This window comes from Sceloporus occidentalis, unplaced genomic scaffold (genome assembly GCF_023333645.1).
Source record: "Sceloporus occidentalis isolate IW3139 unplaced genomic scaffold, rSceOcc1.0.p SCAF_3, whole genome shotgun sequence".
In the NCBI taxonomy this organism is placed as follows: domain Eukaryota; kingdom Metazoa; phylum Chordata; class Lepidosauria; order Squamata; family Phrynosomatidae; genus Sceloporus; species Sceloporus occidentalis.
Genome location: NW_028316983.1, coordinates 100,785,922 through 100,803,795, shown reverse-complemented (window position 1 = coordinate 100,803,795; position 17,874 = coordinate 100,785,922). Strand labels below are relative to the sequence as shown.

At 40.2% G+C, this 17,874-nt stretch overlaps 1 protein-coding gene across 1 annotated transcript in view; it reads left to right on the top strand.

The window, feature by feature from the left end:
- LOC149316488 (phospholipid phosphatase-related protein type 4-like) overlaps positions 1–17,874 on the top strand; it is a 64,424-nt gene that overhangs the window by 23,041 nt on the left and 23,509 nt on the right. Inside the window, exon 2 of the mRNA XM_089515650.1 lies at positions 11,712–11,897. Coding sequence (XP_089371776.1) covers positions 11,712–11,897 — 186 coding nt within the window. The remainder of the gene's footprint in view (positions 1–11,711; positions 11,898–17,874) is intronic.

Genomic DNA, 17,874 nt, shown 5'->3' with positions numbered 1-17,874 from the left:
CAGATATACTACTGCTAATCTTAGCATCTCTTTCTTGTACTGCCATATTATAAGAGTAGAGTGGACCCTTGGTATCCACTGGGGTTGGTTCCAGGACCCCCCTGGTTACCAAAATCCGTTGATGCTCAAGTCCCAATAAACACAATAGCAAAGTAAAATGGTGTCCCTTATATAAAATGGCAAAATGAAGGTATGGTGTTTGAACCTCTTTGAGTTTATAAAATATTTTCCTTCAGATTTGCAGACACTGTACTAGATGAGACTGAACATTATCTCAGTTCTGCCAGCCAATCAAAACTCTTTTAAGCACATCCCTAAATAGCCTGTTCATTGATTTGTCTACAAATATTGCCCATCTAAATATTTTCTGTTGCCCCTTACTTTTCAATAAAACTATTTATTTTTGGTATTTTAGTTCAAATTCTATCCTGAATCAAATTGTTAATCCAGACTAGAGTAGACTGATTGAATCAATGGCATTTATTTAAGTGTTGACATAGGTGTCTCATTGATTCAAAAAGTATGTTCTGGCTGAGACTAGAAATTGAATTTACACTTCTCTATCTTCTTCCATTGACCACAAACAAGACACATCTTACTTGAAAGTGTTGAAAGACTAGGAGCCCTGCACCTCCCATTTTAAGTTGCTTGCTTCTTTGTGCGACATCAAATTTCATAAAGCTTCTAGCACAGTGTCAATTGTGACTATACCCCCAGGTCCAGAAATGGACTCATTGGACCATCAGCAGTGAATGCAGTGAATAATATGAGAGGAGGGGTGGGGTTTTGTTCTGACATCAGGAGTACTCAGAAAGCAGGTTTGCAACTTTATTTCCTGCTTTCCAAGTATCTTCAGAGTTTAGAACTGTTAGTATTCATTAGAGATAGAGGCATAAGCATACTCCAAAGAAGCTAGCAGTTATATTCTAAGGCAGACAGATGGCCTAGAGGCACAAGACCTGAGCACAATCTGCACTGCAGAAATAATGCAGCTTGACATCACTTTAACTGCCAAGGCTCAATGCTATGGATTTCTGGGATCTGGAGTTTTGTGAGAAAGTTAACTTTTCTCTGTCAGAAAGCTCTGGTGCCACCACAAATTACAAATCCCAGGATTCCATAGGATGGAGTTAAAGCAGTGTCAAGCTGCATTATTTATGCAGTGCAGGTCAGCCAGAGATTAGGTGATAGTACTACTCTGAAAACAAAATGAACCATTTCGTTTTGTAAGTGCTTTGTCCCATGGATAAGTTCCCTGTAGTGCGACACAAGGTCTAGGAGGGTTGTCATCTACATTCGACAAGATCAATGTTCAGGTCACCTGATTTATTTTGGTTGTCAGTCAGTAGCTTTCTTTCATTTCCAATCACTGATAGAACTGTATGCTAGAGCAACCAGGCTTTCTGTTTGTGAGTTCTGTTGCTGTGCTACTGGCTTAGGCTTTTTAGTGCCTTACAAGAGCACCGTAATGTAGTGGTCAGAGGGTTGGAATAGGACTTCGGTGTTCCATATTTCTAGGGCCCATTGAACCACAAAATTGACTGGGAGATTTTGGGCCAGACCCAGGGTGGTTGTGAAGAAAATATATGCCAACCTGAGCTTATTAAAGGAAATAAAACATTTGAAACTTTATTTTAATATTCTTTCTATAATTTTATATTTGATTACATGTATTAGTTGCTTTTATAGTATTGTACTTTACCAGCATAATTTATTATAGTTACTGTATAGTTTTATATTTTATTATTCCTCAGATTGTACGCCTCTGGCAGGATTTAATGTTTTAAATTTATTGTACCTGTAAAGCACCAGGTAAATGTATGGCGCAATATAAACAAATAATAATAATAATAATAATAATAATAATAATAATAATAATAATATCAGGCATATGTTTACCAAATAATACATCACAAGCACAATGTGAAGGATGAAACATTTCTCCTGAGAAGGGGACCATACTGATGTCACACTGAACACTGAAGGCATCCATTGCCTGTAAGTCAGTGTGATGTCAAAAATAAGACCCCCCAAAAGAATGCCCCCAAAGCCAATTTGACATAAGGAATGAAGCCCACCTCTTTGACTTTGTCTGAGGGGCAAGACTGATGACAAACACATTAAAGAAATGTGCTACAGGTGAATAAGACTTTAGAAGTCTCAATATTTTTTCGAGGAAACTCTTTGGCTTGTGATCCAGACCATTAAAACATTCAGCATGAAAGCAGCTAGAGCCAGCCATTTGGATTTGAGATTACACTTCACAGCTCTGTATTAAACCCGAGCTTGGCCTTAGTCTACCAGGCAGTGTTTGTCTGTTTCCCCTTATGCACTTAAAACATCTCGTAAATTCAAAACTACATCAAGAATTCATAATTTGTCCACAATAAATTGTTTCATGGAATGTATTTTGTGTTTTCACTTGGGGATTTGTTCTGTGCTTTTAAGTCTAGAATCTCATTAAAGATGTAAACCTGGAAAGTACATTTTAAAAGCTATTCTTAAAGCTAGTTCAATGAAAATGTTGCTTTCTATACATCAGTGTCCTCCTGTCTGCTAGACGCCTTCATAAAATAGCATTAAAAAGGAAGCTCCCATCCAATATTCCCCTATAACTGCCAAGCCAATGACATTTCTGTGAAGGGAAACAGAAACAGTGTTTTATGGACATGAAATTGCCTCTCCCCTGCCATGTAGAGTACAGCTTAATTCTAGCCTTGAGACGTATTTTTAAAGTATTTTTAAAATCAAACAGAGAAAACTAAAAGGCAGATTTACTTCCACCAGAATGATGAGATAAGAGTCTTTTTGAAGTGGTAGATTGATAAGGACAATTTGATGCTGAGTGTCAGGGAACAAGCCACTGAGAGGGTATTTTCCCAGTCCTAGGATCTCCAGAGGCTACACCAACCTGTCTACAAGGACATGGGGGAAAGAATTCCAGGGTTTTGTGGGGGTTTGGTGTGGGGTGGTTGATGTTTTCCAAGAATAATGTATAGGGGAGCACACTACTCTAGAGGAGAATTATTGTTCTCCAGCTTTCAGGATCAGAAATTCACATTTCTGGGCAAAGGAATGGAGATCATTGGATGCCCAGAGGTCTTGGAAGGAATCATGAACAGGTGGAGGGGACCCACTTGAGGTCACCTGCAGCCTATGGTTTGCACGATTCCCATCCCTGCTGTAGGTGGGGGATGGAGAAAGGTGGTGATACAGAGTGAGTGGAATCATATATTTTGCCCTCTCCCTTCTTCTCCCTCAAATACACACGGTGAGAGCAGAAGTGAATAGGCAAAAATAACCAGGGGCCTTGGGGGTTGGCAGTTTGAGTGCCTCATGATACTTTCTACAGAGCTTGGGAAGTTACTTTTTAGTTTAAATAACCATTTTAAGGGAAAGTAAACCATTGCAAAGCCTCCTTCTGCTGCAAAAGATGTGGTTGCCACTAATGTTGCCATTTTGAGATAACTTGCTATCTTGCTCATTGCCTTTTATTATTTTTTCATTTACTACATTTCATATTGATAAAAATGTTATATAAACCTTGAAGAAGTCTGCCCCAAATGTCCCCTAAACGGCCTGAAAATAACCTTTAAAGCGTTTTTTTTTTTTTTTTACCAAACTTTGGTCCTCCAGGTCTTTTACACTTCAGCTTCTAGAATTCTTCACTGTTGGGTAAGCTGGCTGGGGCTTCTGGGAGTTGAAGTCCAAAACACCTGGAAGACCAAAGGGTGCCAGCCACTAAATGGCATGAAAAATATCTTGTTGCACACCCACAAAAAATCTATGATGTAGTTTCTGTGTACAATGAGCCTTTGGTTTGCTTTCAAGACACCCTCCGTGGATACCAAAATCAGTGGATGATCAAGTCCCTTAAAATACCGTGGTGTTGTGACATGGTGTCCATTATACAAAATCAAGCCTTCCCATTTGGAACATATACTTTGTTTGATATTTTCAAGTTGTGGGTGCTTGAATTTTTGGATAGAATGTGTGGATAGATAAGTAAAGATAAAGATAGTCCTTCAACATGAATGTCTAGTCATAACTGACTGTAAGACTGGTGCTTATCTCTGTTACTAAGCCGAAGAGCCAGCTTTGTCCAAAGACTACTCCGGTGGTCATGTGGCTAGCATGACTGCACCAAATGCTGTTACCTTTCCACCAATGTAGTACCTATCTATCTACTTGCATTTGCATGCTTTCAAGCTGCTAGGCTGGCAGAAGCTCACCCCATTATGTAGCATTCAGGCCTCAAATTGCCAAACCTCTGGTCTTCCAGTCATCAGAATTGGCATCTTAACCACTAAGCCACTGCATCCCTGGATAGATACAGAGGACCAGTTGTATTTTACTTTTGAATCAGGACCACAATACTAAAAAAAAAAAAAAGGGGGGGGGGCTAAATCATTGTAAGTAACTGTTACTTGTAATTCATTATTTGCACATTACAGCTTTGTGTCACAGCACAGCCAGCTGGATCTATCATTTAAGCACCTCCAGCTGGAGAGGGAGGAAAAACATCAGCAAACATTATTAGATGAAGTTATGTCCTTCACCAGAAAGTACCCTGCCATTCTTTGAACACGTCTTCTGAGCTGGCCCACTTGGTGGTAATCAGGACTCAGCAATGTTCTTTTAATTAAAATTGTTTATTTCTAAACTGAATAATCCCCTTTTCTCCAAGAAGCACTCCAGTTGGTATATAATTTCTAATTCACTTCAGTAGAACAAATCAGTGCAATCAAAACAAAAGTAACAATGCTTGGTAAAAGATTAGGTCATAAAAGAGAAAGAGCACATCAAATTAGAGCGGAAAGGAAACATCTTTACTCTGTGACATCAGTGTGGGAGGCAGAATTTCCAGTGTAAGGGCTATGTCCTGAACTGTTGACCAACCATGAAATAATGTGACTAGACACAATATTTGGGGGTTAAGCAGGGGCCACCTTTATTGACCTAAAACCTTTTTTAAAGTTTGAGACTTGAAAGTGCAGGAAATGAAGCGGGGTGCAACCTGGTATGGTTTTAACTGAAGCACAGATGTCAACCTGTGACACCTCTCCAACCACCCTTGGGCAAAACACCAGACCTTAAGGGCCGTCCAAAGAGATTAGTTGCTAACTCAGATGGTCATTTTGCAAGGCCAACCTGGGGGGCTCCCTCCCAAGCCCTGCTACTTTATAAGTGAGAGGAAGCCCTCAGGTCAGCCCCAAAGGGCAGACTCTTTTACAAGCCCTCTGGCCCCATATCCCATGGAGTCCAACCATTCACCACAAAGAGGAGCAAAGCTGTACAATGATCTGATAGCTTCTCCCCTAACTACATGCCACAGGCAAGGACAAGCATCTGCTTAGTTCCTTTCCATCACCAAGCCTGCCAAAACAGCACACACACCCTTTTACAAATCCCCCAAGAAAATCGTATTGCCTTCTTCCAATAAATGAACACCTTCAGTTCTGTAGAGCTTAGTCAGCCAGAAAAGTATGTCTGGATGAAGGAAAAAATGCCCCAACTACCTCCCTATGACAGGATTTCCCTACTCACCAGCCTGCAGGCCAGATCCATCCAGATATCTAGGGTCACCATGCTTGGCATGGCAAAATGGCTGACCAGATAATGGACACCCCAGGCCATGTGTCCGTTATGACTTGGAAATTGTGTAGGGCTTGACAGTGTGTGCTGCAGGACTGGGGCGATCCAGGATCAAATCCCCACTTAGACATTCAATGCAAAATTTACCATGAAGCTTTTAGTATGACCAACAGAAAATTCTGTTTATCATACTAGTAGGTTCATGGTAAATTTTGCACACAAAGTAGATGTGCAGAGAGAGAGAGAAAGAGAGAGAGAATGAATGAGATCCATGCGCTTGTTGCTTTGGGAAATAGCTTCTGACAGTGTAATCTTGTACGTGTTTACACATAACGTCCCTTGTGTTCAGTGCCACTTATTGATAGGACTTGTGTACAAAGAATTTATTCTGAATAGCTGTAATTCTGCCTTGCTGTGCAGAATCATGCCCACTGTTATCATGTCAGTGATATCCTGTATTGCAGTAATAAACATTCTTGTTTAGAGTGCTAGCCAGTCAGCCATATCCCCCTCCAGAATACCTCCTTTCAGCCCAACACCAAAATTTCCATTTCTCCACCCAGCAACAGAGGGTCCATGGCCAATGAGTACTGTATATATTCGACTATAAGGCAACCTCATGTATAAGTCAAGGGAAAGTTTAGGGTTCAAAATTATGGATTTTGATATGACCCATGGATAGGTCGAGGATAAAATCTAGGAGAATGTAACAAAGGTTCTAAAGGATGATGCAAAGGAAAATAATACCAAAGAACTTACAAAATTCTAGCAGGCATAATTATTTGTGCTCAATATAAAGGCTGGATGGATGAAAGAATAGAGCGGGTCAGTGATTCCAGGACAGATTACATTTTTGTCTTTCACCAGGGAATGGTTCCTTTTTGAAAAATAAGTGTTAACGTACAGTACTTACAATACCTATATTGACCCATGTATAAGTGAACTCGGGGTTTTTTGGGTCAATTTTAACAGCGTACAATGGACTAGTGCTATGCATTTATGGGTATAAAACAAGAGTAACTACTCTGGATGTTCATGGTAAGATAAAAAGAGGGATTTGAATTTATTGTTTCAAGAACTACATCTAAAATAGGACAGGAGAGAAAACCCTGCACTTTGGTTACAGAAGCCCCTAAAGCTGGTTTCTATATATGAAAGTCCATTCAGCCAGCCTATATAAAATCTACATGTGCTGCCTGTCTCTCTCTCTCTCTTTCCAACTGGGAGAAGTGGAGAAATTTCTTTAGATGCTGCATGCCACAGGAGCACCAAAAAGCCATGGCAGCGGTGGAAAGCTTTCTTTTTGCACCAGAAAAACACAGGATCGGGACAATGGCATGTGGTTGCTGCTTCCCAATCCAGCAATGAAAGGGGCGGCATCAAGCTACCCCTTTAGGGCCCTCTCTTTCGGTCTTGGTTTCCTAGTGCCTGGCATAATGAACCTTGTCCTATATTTACTGGCACCTATATATAAAGTTAAAAGGAACACTGACAATTCCGGGGCAAAGGAAGCTTATTAGTTATATTGATCATTTTCAAATACATCCATTTGGAAGTAAGGGGCAGTATTTTCAATGAAGCTTATTCCCAGGAAATGAGTTTTAGAATCATATTCTTACTCATTTCTACCCTATATGCTTAGAAACCAATTAACGCCTTTCCCATGATCCCATTGGGCCAAAGTTCTATTTATTTCTCAGCTATATATTTCAAAAAGGAGCAAGGTTAATTGTTTAAACCATCTCTCCATCAACCAACTAATATTAGCCCACTTGGCTAATTTGTCGGTGTCCTTAAAATTCTAGTATGAAACCAAAAAAAGAATGTCTGCTTTGCAATTAATGCAATGCACATTATCCCATCTAATTATTTCTGACATATTCAAGGTATTTGAAGTTAATTCCTGTAATTGCAAAACTCTGGCTGCCCAAAAGCAGCACGCCGAATACATATTCAAATAGCCACTTGTAACTTTTAGGTTGTTGAACATACAGTACATTTAGGGGTGGGGGTTTTGGGGTTATTTTTTAAAAAAACAATGTATCTTATAGTAGAAGAAAGCCATGAAAATAAGTTTTTATCAGGTTAGCAAATACTAGATTATATCCATATTTGTGTGAAAGGAATTACCAACATTCTCAGGGCATGTTTATACCTGCCATTTAAACTATTTCCCCCTGCCTTCATGGTGCCATTTTCTGCAATACCAGGTCGATGCATGGAGTGGATGGAGCATTTTCACCTTGCAAGACCAAAGCCCCAGTTTGAGTGTAGACTATCTTCATGAAGTGAGGCATTGAATTCACCCCATCTCTGCTTTAAAATGGTTTTAAAAGATTTACCTTTTGCTCCAGATTTTCCAGGAAAACCCGAAGCATTCCAGGTCAACACTGGGTGGTTTGTTGTTGTTGTTTCTTTGCACAGGTGCCCCACTGTACTGCCCGGCACCAATACTGCTGGGACAAGTCATTCCCTCTGAGATCACAGTGAGGTGTCAGCCATGTAAATGGTGCTGGGCATCTCATTTGATGTCAGAGGCAGAGACTGGTGCCAGCAGCAGTGGTGGCAGGTGGCAGCAGGGGCACATGTGCAGACAGCTGCCCAGTGTTGCTCCAGAGTGTGGAGGGAACAGGTGAATTTGGGTCAGGAACAACCCAGAGTATTCTGGCAAGTGTAGATGGGCCCTCAGGCAGCTGTTGTGGAATCTTTCATGATATTCAGTATCATGAAAAGGCCTAATTGGTTCTTGTTTTTCCTCTTCCTCAGAGCCAGGGAAGTAGAGAGATGTATGTGAGATTTATGTGCCAGAGTGACTTATGTTAGTAAACCTGTGTCAGCCTGAGGGTCAAATTAAAGTTCAGAGACATTCTCAGAGACTTCATTCCAATGGTGGACAGTGGGTAATAGCACAGCAAAATAGCACAGCCAAAAATATCAGTGTATTTTGGCTTAAAGTTCTTGTTGCTGGTTACTAGGCCTTGGGATACACTCCATGGACACTTGAGAGGAGAAAACCAGGCAAAGCTGGCACTAAATGTGGAAGGGGTATAACTATCTGAGGAATCCTAGGGTAAAATCCTAAAAGACTATATTGGATTCCAAGGACTCAGTTTCACCACCACTGACCAGTATATGGCATAGAGAGTTGCAATGGGAGCAGACTTCTACTAAAACAAATCTGGATGCAACCCAGCATAGATTATTATTGCTGGCATCATTATGACCTGTAATGTGATAGAGCAGGAGCAGAAATCTCCAAATGATGTTTGAATCCAACTCGTGTTAATCTAATCCAGGTTTCTTAATGGCTTAAAATGATAAAAATTATAGTCCAGCAACACCTGAAGGGCTATAGGCTCTCCACACCTGTGACAAAATATCCCCCAACCTCTAAATCTTTGAAGTGTCCTATATACCATCCTTCCCCAATCTTGTACCCTTCAGATGATTTGGGCCCCTTTAGGAAAAAGGCAGGTGATAAATAAAATAAATAAAACAATATATTTATTCAAATCCTAGAAAACCTGACCATTAGCCATCTTTTTTGTGTTTAAAACATCCAGATAGTATAAAGTTAAGGAAGCCGTTACAGTCTAATAATTTGGCAAGTATGGATTTGGCAAGCATGGGTCCTTCCATAGCCAAAGTGGCCCATTCACTCACAAGAGGGGGATATCAAAAGACCTGGTTTGCAGAAGACCTTTACAACAAGAGAAAACTTCAGTATACATAGTGTCCACTGAATGTACAAGAGTCTTTTAATGAATGGTGGTTCATGTTCCTTTTTATTATTATTCATTATGCTTTCAGTGGTTTAAAAAACTATTTTAAAGGCCTTTTTATATGCTATTTAATTCATAGGTACAGCCATGTTAGTCTGTAGAATCAGTATGTAGAGAGATCTTGTAGCATGAACTGAAAGCAAGAAGTTGGCAGCATGAGGTTTCATAGACTTCAGTCTACTTCCTCAGATGCTCCACCATAAGCGTTTGAAGATGTAGACTGCCGTGTACGAAATCTCATGCTGCCAACTTCTTTCTTTCAGTTAATCTCAAATATGCTGTTTAAGTCAGTTTCCTTTAAATTCAGCTATCTTTAGTCATTACATTTTTTTAAAAAAAAAACTTTAATACTATATTTTTAGCAGTATTCTATTTTAATCTATGTTTAAGACACCTTGGTGCTGCATGGGGGAAAGCCAAGATATAAATCAATAAAATCTGAGGTTTCCCATTTCTCAGGCAATAGCTTTTCTTGTCAGATTAGAGGTGACTCCTGTTAGGTTTCAAGAGCTGACTGGAACACGGGTTCTCAGGAGGCAGAAGACAGGAGAAACCCTACAGTGTGCTTTGGTCATTTCTGATAAGCAGTAGATCCTGCCTAAAGCTATTGGAACTGAAGATTAGACTACAATTTTAAGCATACGTGGGTATGGTAATTCGGGTTGCCAGTGTAAAAACTGAAGCTGGCTCTTGTACCTTCAATGTTTGTGTTGTCATCTGTTGTTATGTGCCTTCAGGTCATTTCCAATTTAGGGTGACCGGAGGTGAACCTATCACAGGGTTTTCTTGGAAAGTTTCTTCAGAGGGGGTTTGCCTTGGCCATCTTCTGAGGCTGAGAAAGTGTGACTTGCCCAAGGTCACCCAGTGGATTTCCAAACTGGGCATTCGAATCCTGGTCTCCAAAGTTATGATCCAACACAGAAACCACTATACCACCCTGGCTCTCTAATGCTTGTGAAGAACAGGGGAGTTCAGCAGGTGCTTGTCATGCAACCAAGTAACAAGCAACACCTGCTGAATTTCCCTTTTCAGCACAACTATTAAAGGAACAAGAACCCTCTCCAGTTTTCACTTGGGCAACTCTATCTACTTTTAACTTGGATCAATGGGAAATGATTTTTAAAAGTGGCAGTGGTAAAGAAGAGACATCGACATCTGAGTCATTACTATTGGTTACAATCTTCTGTACATTTTTATGGAAATATATCAACCATTCATGTTGAGCAAATTTACTTTTAAATTTAGCCCCAAACATGTGTGTGTTTATATTCATCTTCTCCTGCTCTTTTTTGTTTTTAAACTGGATGTGGATGCTTTGAGCTTCAGTCTTTTTGACTATTTCATGCCTGTGTCTTGGATTCCTGATGAGATTTTATTAACATATTTGATAATTAGCATTGTCTTTGTGATTGGCACTTTTTACTGCATTTGACAGGATTGGTACTAATTATGCAGTCATTATAAATGTTTGATTTTGCCTGCATTTGATTGCTGGCTACAAGTAGTATTTGGTAGGCCATATACACTGAATTTATTGTTTAGTAGCTGTTTTGAATCAAAACAAAGAAGGGATACTGAGTCATGTTAAAACTCACTTTCAAGTGAACATCCACAGCATGTTTCAGATTCAATTTATTTAATTAAATTTTTAAATTGCTTAATTTTAAGAACTTGGCAAATGTAATTTTTTATAGCCATTAAATTGTTTTGTGAAGAGTCACTTTACATTTTAATAGTTTTATATTTGGAAAAAGGCTATACCTATCCTTACAGAATTATTTTAAAGAAAATGTTGACATTGCAAAGTCCAGTGGATAAAAGTTTATAAGGCTGTAAAGCTGTGTTGCTTGTGTGACTTCGTGATGTTTCTTTCTACAGCTGCTGAAATTAGCCACTGGTTTTTTGAAAGATTCAAAGACCTGAATCTTATTCCAGAAGAGCAGATCAACTGAAGAATCATGAGTCAATGGCTGCATCTATACTGTAAGAACAGTGCAGTTTTACACCACTTTAACTACTATAGCTCCTTCCTATGGAATCCGGGGATTTGTAGTCTTGCAAGGTATTTAGCCTTCCCTGCCAAAGAATGCTGGTGCCTTACAAAACTATAAATCCCAAGATTCTGTAGGATGGAGCAATGGCAATTAAAATGGTGTCAAACTGCATTATTTCTACAGAGTAGATGCATCCAGTGTAAATAAATTCCATTGGGCTAATGTGTCTATTCTAGTTGGGACTAACAATAGACTTCAGACCCAAACATTCATGTGATGCAGATCAAGCACAAAGTGTATGCCTTGCTCTTGACAACTCCTTCTCATCTTTCCATTTCAGTTACCCATACTGGCATCTTCTGTTGTTAGCCTCTATTTCCTCGAGCTTACGGATGTCTTCAAGCCAGTTCACTCTGGATTCAGCTGCTATGACAGGAGCTTGAGTATGCCATACATTGAACCTTCCCAAGAGGCTGTTCCTTTCTTGATGTTGCTCAGTCTGGCTTTTGCTGCACCCGCCATTACGGTGAGTCATAGCCTGTTCCAGCCTCCACTCTTAATGCCCTGCTGTGAGTTCTTGCCAAACAAAGTGGGAAGTGCAGATGGTTTGGGATGAAGAATCAATGTGTTTGTACTGTATGGAGGGCCAGGGGGAAGAACTCAGTGTGAAACCCTTCAGTAATAAAATAATGTTAGCACATTACCAAAAGGCCTTAGTAAATGCACCATCACTCCTGCATACTCTGCATTCCATTCATTTAAAATATGCATCCATGTTTTAAAGCACTCAACTCCTGGTTTTTTTTTTTTTGGGGGGGGGGGGGAATCAAATAACACGTTGGAGGAGAATGGCTGCAGTTTAAATGGCAAGTTGGGTGGAATTAGGGATAGAGGTATCATTATTTCATCCATGTGGAGCTTTACATCTCCTGCTCCAGGTTTTGTTTTTAAAAAGTGATGGATCAGAAGCCAAGATCCTGCATTAGGAGATCTAATGACAGAAACGTAGTTGCTTCTCTGTAGCTACATCTTCACCAGAACCTACATTTTGACAGCACAGCCCTCCCCACAGCATGGCTATTTCCATGTTACCTGAGAGCAGGGAGTTGAGCAAGGATGTGTCTTTTTGCTATAAGTAGAGAACTGGATGCATTTCTACATAGCCCCCACTCTCCAACAACAGAGAAATAATGATTATGGTGGCAGGGGTTGATGCTGGAAATGTAGATTTCAGGGGAATTTTGGGTCATTGCATGGACCCCAGCCATCAAAGTGAATTGTGGTATTGTAAGGCAGACTTACAACATCATAATTACTCCAAAAAATGTCACTCATTATGTTTTATAATACATTACATTTTAAAAACAAATTTTCATGTGGCTGTTTAAGCAAGTAGTAATAATGCATAAACCTTAAGGGAAATAGATAACGAGAAACATCTCACCATTTAAAAATAACAGCAAACACTGGATAGAGTCCCCCGAATCAAAACGCTTATAAACCCCATGTCTGGTGCTCCTCAGTATGCTGTATCTGCACTGCAGAAATAATGCAGTTTGCCACCATTTTAACTGCTATGACTCAGTGCTGTGGAATTCTGGGATTTGTAGTTTGGCGTGACACCAGAGCTCTCTGGCCCTGGCTGTTCTTTTGAGAAGATGAATTCAACATGAAGGTGTGTAATTTCCTTCTTACATCACTTTTCTATCATGGAGAAGATGTGTTTCTTCTGAGTAGTATCTTGAAGAAAAACAACCTGAACCAACAGAGAACCCTATAAAAATAGTCAAGTGTATTAAGTTCCCACTAGTTGTTTTTGATCAGAGTCATATCATCATAATGGCTACACTGAGGCAGATTATATTGTTAGAAGCTATTTTTGACTGCTGCTTTTAGCTTGTAAAATCCCCCCAGTTCTCCTTAACATCTACATTCTTATGGAATTATACAGCCTTCACTGCCCTCTTTTTGCTGTAAGGGAAATTAGAAAAATCCATTAAGAAACACAATGCAGTGGGGAGGAAGTTTGGGGTTTAGCAGTGACGTCAGACCACTGTTTTATCAGTTACTTGAATACCAGAAGGTCTACTGTGTCAGCAATTTACTAACTGTTTCTGCCATTCTAACTTCAGTACAGAATTAAAGAGGAAATGCCTCTCTTATATTTTGTTGTTGTGGGTCTTAAAGGCATTTCTGACTCCAGCACTTCACCACCACTTCCATCATTTACTGCTTGAGGCAGCCACCACCTTCTACCTGGTGGAAGAGCCAGCCCTGGTTGAGCATGCATATGGAAACAATTCATCAGCTATTTTCAGTGCAATTTTACATTGCAGAATTAATGCAGTTTAACAGCCATAGCTCAACGCTATGGAATTCTAGTTTTGTCAAATATTTAGCTTCTCCTATCAGAGCTGTGGCTTTTGCTGCTACATCAAACTACAAACCCCAGGATTCCATAGGATGGAACTATGACAGTTAAACCAGTGTCAAACTGCATTAATACTGTAGTGTGGCAGCCACCTAAGGCCTCATTACACTACGGAAATAAACCGGTGTGGAACTGATTTATTTACATTAAGTTAATACTTGTCCTGACTGCACTTGGTGCAGTTTACAATGGGACAGCTGAAAAGCCCATTTAAACTTGTGCAAAAACCAGACCCCTTAGTGCTTCTTTTTTTAAGAGCCACAACGATCCTCATCTTTGATAGTGTGACCATGCTATTGAATCAATTCAGATCATATTGCATCGCTCCTGGAAATGGAGATGCCTCCATTTAAATCGATACAGTGGCAAATGTGAACGGCAACAGGGTTAAAATGGCACATAGAGATTCAATTGCAGTAAACATAGTGGAAACACTGAACCGATTTGGAATTGGTTCTGAATCAGTGTAGCGATGCAAATCTCTTTGTTCAAAAAAAGAAGTGTGAATGACCCCAAAGATACACTGAAAAGAAATAGTAAATTCCTTTGGGAGCAACACAAGTTAAGAAAAAACAGAACATTCTGTAAATTCATTGTTTCAGGGGTCAAGTAGAATTGTGAGTAAGACATAAATCTAATTGTTAGTCCCAGCTGAAGTCAACTCAGTGAACTGAACATCTAGTAAATCAACACTTATAGGTTTTACAGATGCACTGAGTCTATTCTTTGTTTGTTGTGTGTCTTCAAGTTGTGTGTTTTCAAGTAAACCTAAGGTGAATCTATCACAGTGTTTTCTTGGCAAGGTTCTTTAGAGGGGGTTTGCCATCTTCTGAAGCTATGAGAGTGTGACTTGACCAAGGTCACCTGGTGGGTTTCTATGGCCAAACCAGGATTTGAACTCTGCTTTCCAGAGTTCTATTCCAAGGCTCAAACCCTTACACCATGCTGGCTTTCTTGAGTCTCCTCTAGCTGAGATTAATAATTATTTTTTTGGCCCAATTAAACAAGCCTTCCTTTTTAAATCTTTTTTACAAGAATACAGATATAATATTCTGTAGGTGAAAGATTTACCCACAGATAGAAGCATTCAAGAGAGTACCTGGACTTATGTACTCAAGAGATGATACAACTACAATAGCTCCAAATCCACAGGCACTTGTGTTATTGCTTATGTAACTAAAACGTCACATTTTGCATGTGTAAAAAGGAAGTGTCTGCCAATATGGAAGAATTCCAAGTTTTGCAGAAGTGCCCAAAAAGGAGGGAACTCCCTGCAAAAGCAACATAATGAAAAGTGAGGATTCTGTGGGAAAGATGGAAAACAGAAGTGGAAATAGAATGGAATATTGTAGAAGAGATTGTGGCTGTTTGGCTGGCTGGCTGAAACAGTGAACAATAGTACTTTGCACTGCATGATTTTCTCCTCACGCATTTTCACAGTGTGCTTTCATCTCAGAATTAATGTACTTTATGTAGATACATTCCTATGGAGAACAAACCCTCACCACATAGCAGGGTTATAAAACCTCAACTATTTCATCTTTGCATATGGGGATGAATAATTATTATTGCTTTCTTCCCACTGTGGAAAAAACTGAATGTTCCTTCACAGTATTCTCTCCATATTCAAACATCTCAAAGTGTTTCAGAGTAATTATTCTGCAAGGAAAAATGTGCAGGTTTGTTTCGGGTTTTGTTTTTGTTAACTGTTTTCTATGCAGAAAACTTGTTTTCTGGGGGAGCTCAATTTCCTGCACAGAAAGCAGGATATTTTTACAAAAAAAATATCATTTTTACAAATCCTACACAAGACCAAATATGAAGAGAAAATTTTCCTGGCTTCATAAAGTCCAAAATCCTCTATTGCAGTTGTGAACAGGTAACCTAAGGTTACACAATTGTGACTGTTATACATGATTCCTATGTAGCCCCTCATTTAGTCTCCCAAGCCTCACTTACTGGAAGGCAGCTACTGTGATTGACAGGTGGGATTTGTTCCAATTTCAATCAGGAAGCAGTTGGTGGACAGTCCCACTCCTCATTTGTGAGTGATCTCCAGCGCAACAAGAAATTGTGGTAGAGGTCCTTCTTCTGTCTGAGATTTCTCATGAGAGGAAATAGGACCATCAGTCAGCTGCTTCCCAAGGGACAGGAGAATAGCCCTCAATTGGTCACATCAGCTGCTACTGATAAGTCGGGAGGGGAGATTGGGATGGGATTCACTGCATAGCACCATAACCAGTGGCATCACTAGGGGGTATGGAGTATGTACTACACCAGAGGTAAGGTGACACCTGGTGTTCCCCCCCCCCTCCAGCTGCGGGTGGTTCAGTGCTGCTACCAGTACCAACTCTTTCTCTGCTCTACTGGCTCTTTCTGGCTTGCCCAAGCTAACCAAAGCATCAGGGAAGGGAGGGCAGGCACATGCGCACATGCCCCCCACCTTTTCTAGTGCCTTGGCAAGCTTGCCTGAGATAGCCAAGGCATCAGGAGAGAGGAGTGGGACAGGAACACCTGTTCCCGTCTCTTCCCCAGTACCTTGGCTAACTTGCTTAAGCAAGCCAAAGTATTAGGGAAGGAGGGATGAAGATATGCAAACTTGCCACTCCTTCCTTCCCTAGTGCCTTGGCTGGATCATGGCTGGTATCTATGGGAAGGCAGGTGGACAGGGCAGGGCAGGCTGCCACCACCAACCCTGACTCCAGTATCTACACCGGATGACACCAATGTTTGATATGCCACTGACCATAACTACAATGTTTATGCATCCATAAATCCCATACAGGATTCTGGTCCCATTTTTCACTCTGGAAATGAATAATTATGAATATTGCTTCCATCCGTACCTTGTGGAATATTTGCATTGTCTTAGTGCTGCCAAATGTCTTTTCTGTTCTGTCGTGCTGCTGCTTTGCCTTGGCAGTCCTCATAATTTCTTGTTTTGTTTTTGATGGACATTTGTGATCAAGCTGGACTGTAATATCACCAACAATATCAGGCCAGTCACCATAGCAGATGAAGCTCAATGACAGTGAGCATAAAGCTGAGAAGACTCAAAAGAAAACAACAGTACATAGAAGAACAATAGTACCAAAGGGGGTGGGAGAGCTTTACAACTAATGTTGAAAGTTGCATTAAGAAGGGGGAGCATTTTCACATTCACCAAAATGTGATGTAGTGGTTTGAGCACTGGACTACAACTCAAGACCAGGGCTGAATCCCTGCTCAGTCATGGAAAAATACTGAGTAACCTCAGGCAGGTTACACACTCTCAGCCTCAGATGAAAATGAGGGCAAAGCCCCTGTGAATAAATTCTACCAAGAAAATAATGTGATATATTAACCTTAGGGTTGCTGTAGGTCAGAAATGACTTGAAGGCACACAACATTATTAGCCCTATGTTGCACTGATAGAGCTGCCGGGGGGGGGGGGGATGCAAATACTAGAAAAAAAACCAATATAGAAACAAGAAAACATCTTGGTTAGCATAATCTTCTGTGGAAGTATTTAGTAAGTTTGGGGGGGGGGGGTGATGTTCCAGCTATTGTACACAGAAAACATGGCAAAGAAGGTCAGGTCATCTCATGCAGTTGCAGAAAATATCACATGCCTTTTAACTGTCAGGGTCTTTTTGATAGCTGTTTTTCACTCTTCTTATGCAGTCTAATTATTCTACTCCATAGATTCCCACAGTCATGTCTGGTTCATTGTTAAGAGCCCTGGTGGCACAGTGGTTAAATGGCAGTACTGCAACCACTCACTGGCCATCTCTCGGGGGTGCTTTGATTGTGAGTTCATGATCATGAAAATTATAATCCAAAGCATTTAAAGGGCCAAAGTGCCCCCCAAGCATATTATATTTGCAAATTTAAAATATGAGTTCAACTCTCCATACTATTTTTAAAATTATTTAATAGCCTTGGGCTTGCTGGTGTATTGTTCCAGAGTCCCTTTTTCAGCGAGAATGTTTTTGTGCAAAGGCAGGCCTGTGTAGACGTTTATTTTCTTGTGAAGATTTTATCATTATTAAAATGTTTGTAGTCTGCCTTTCAGTCCCAAAATCCACAAACC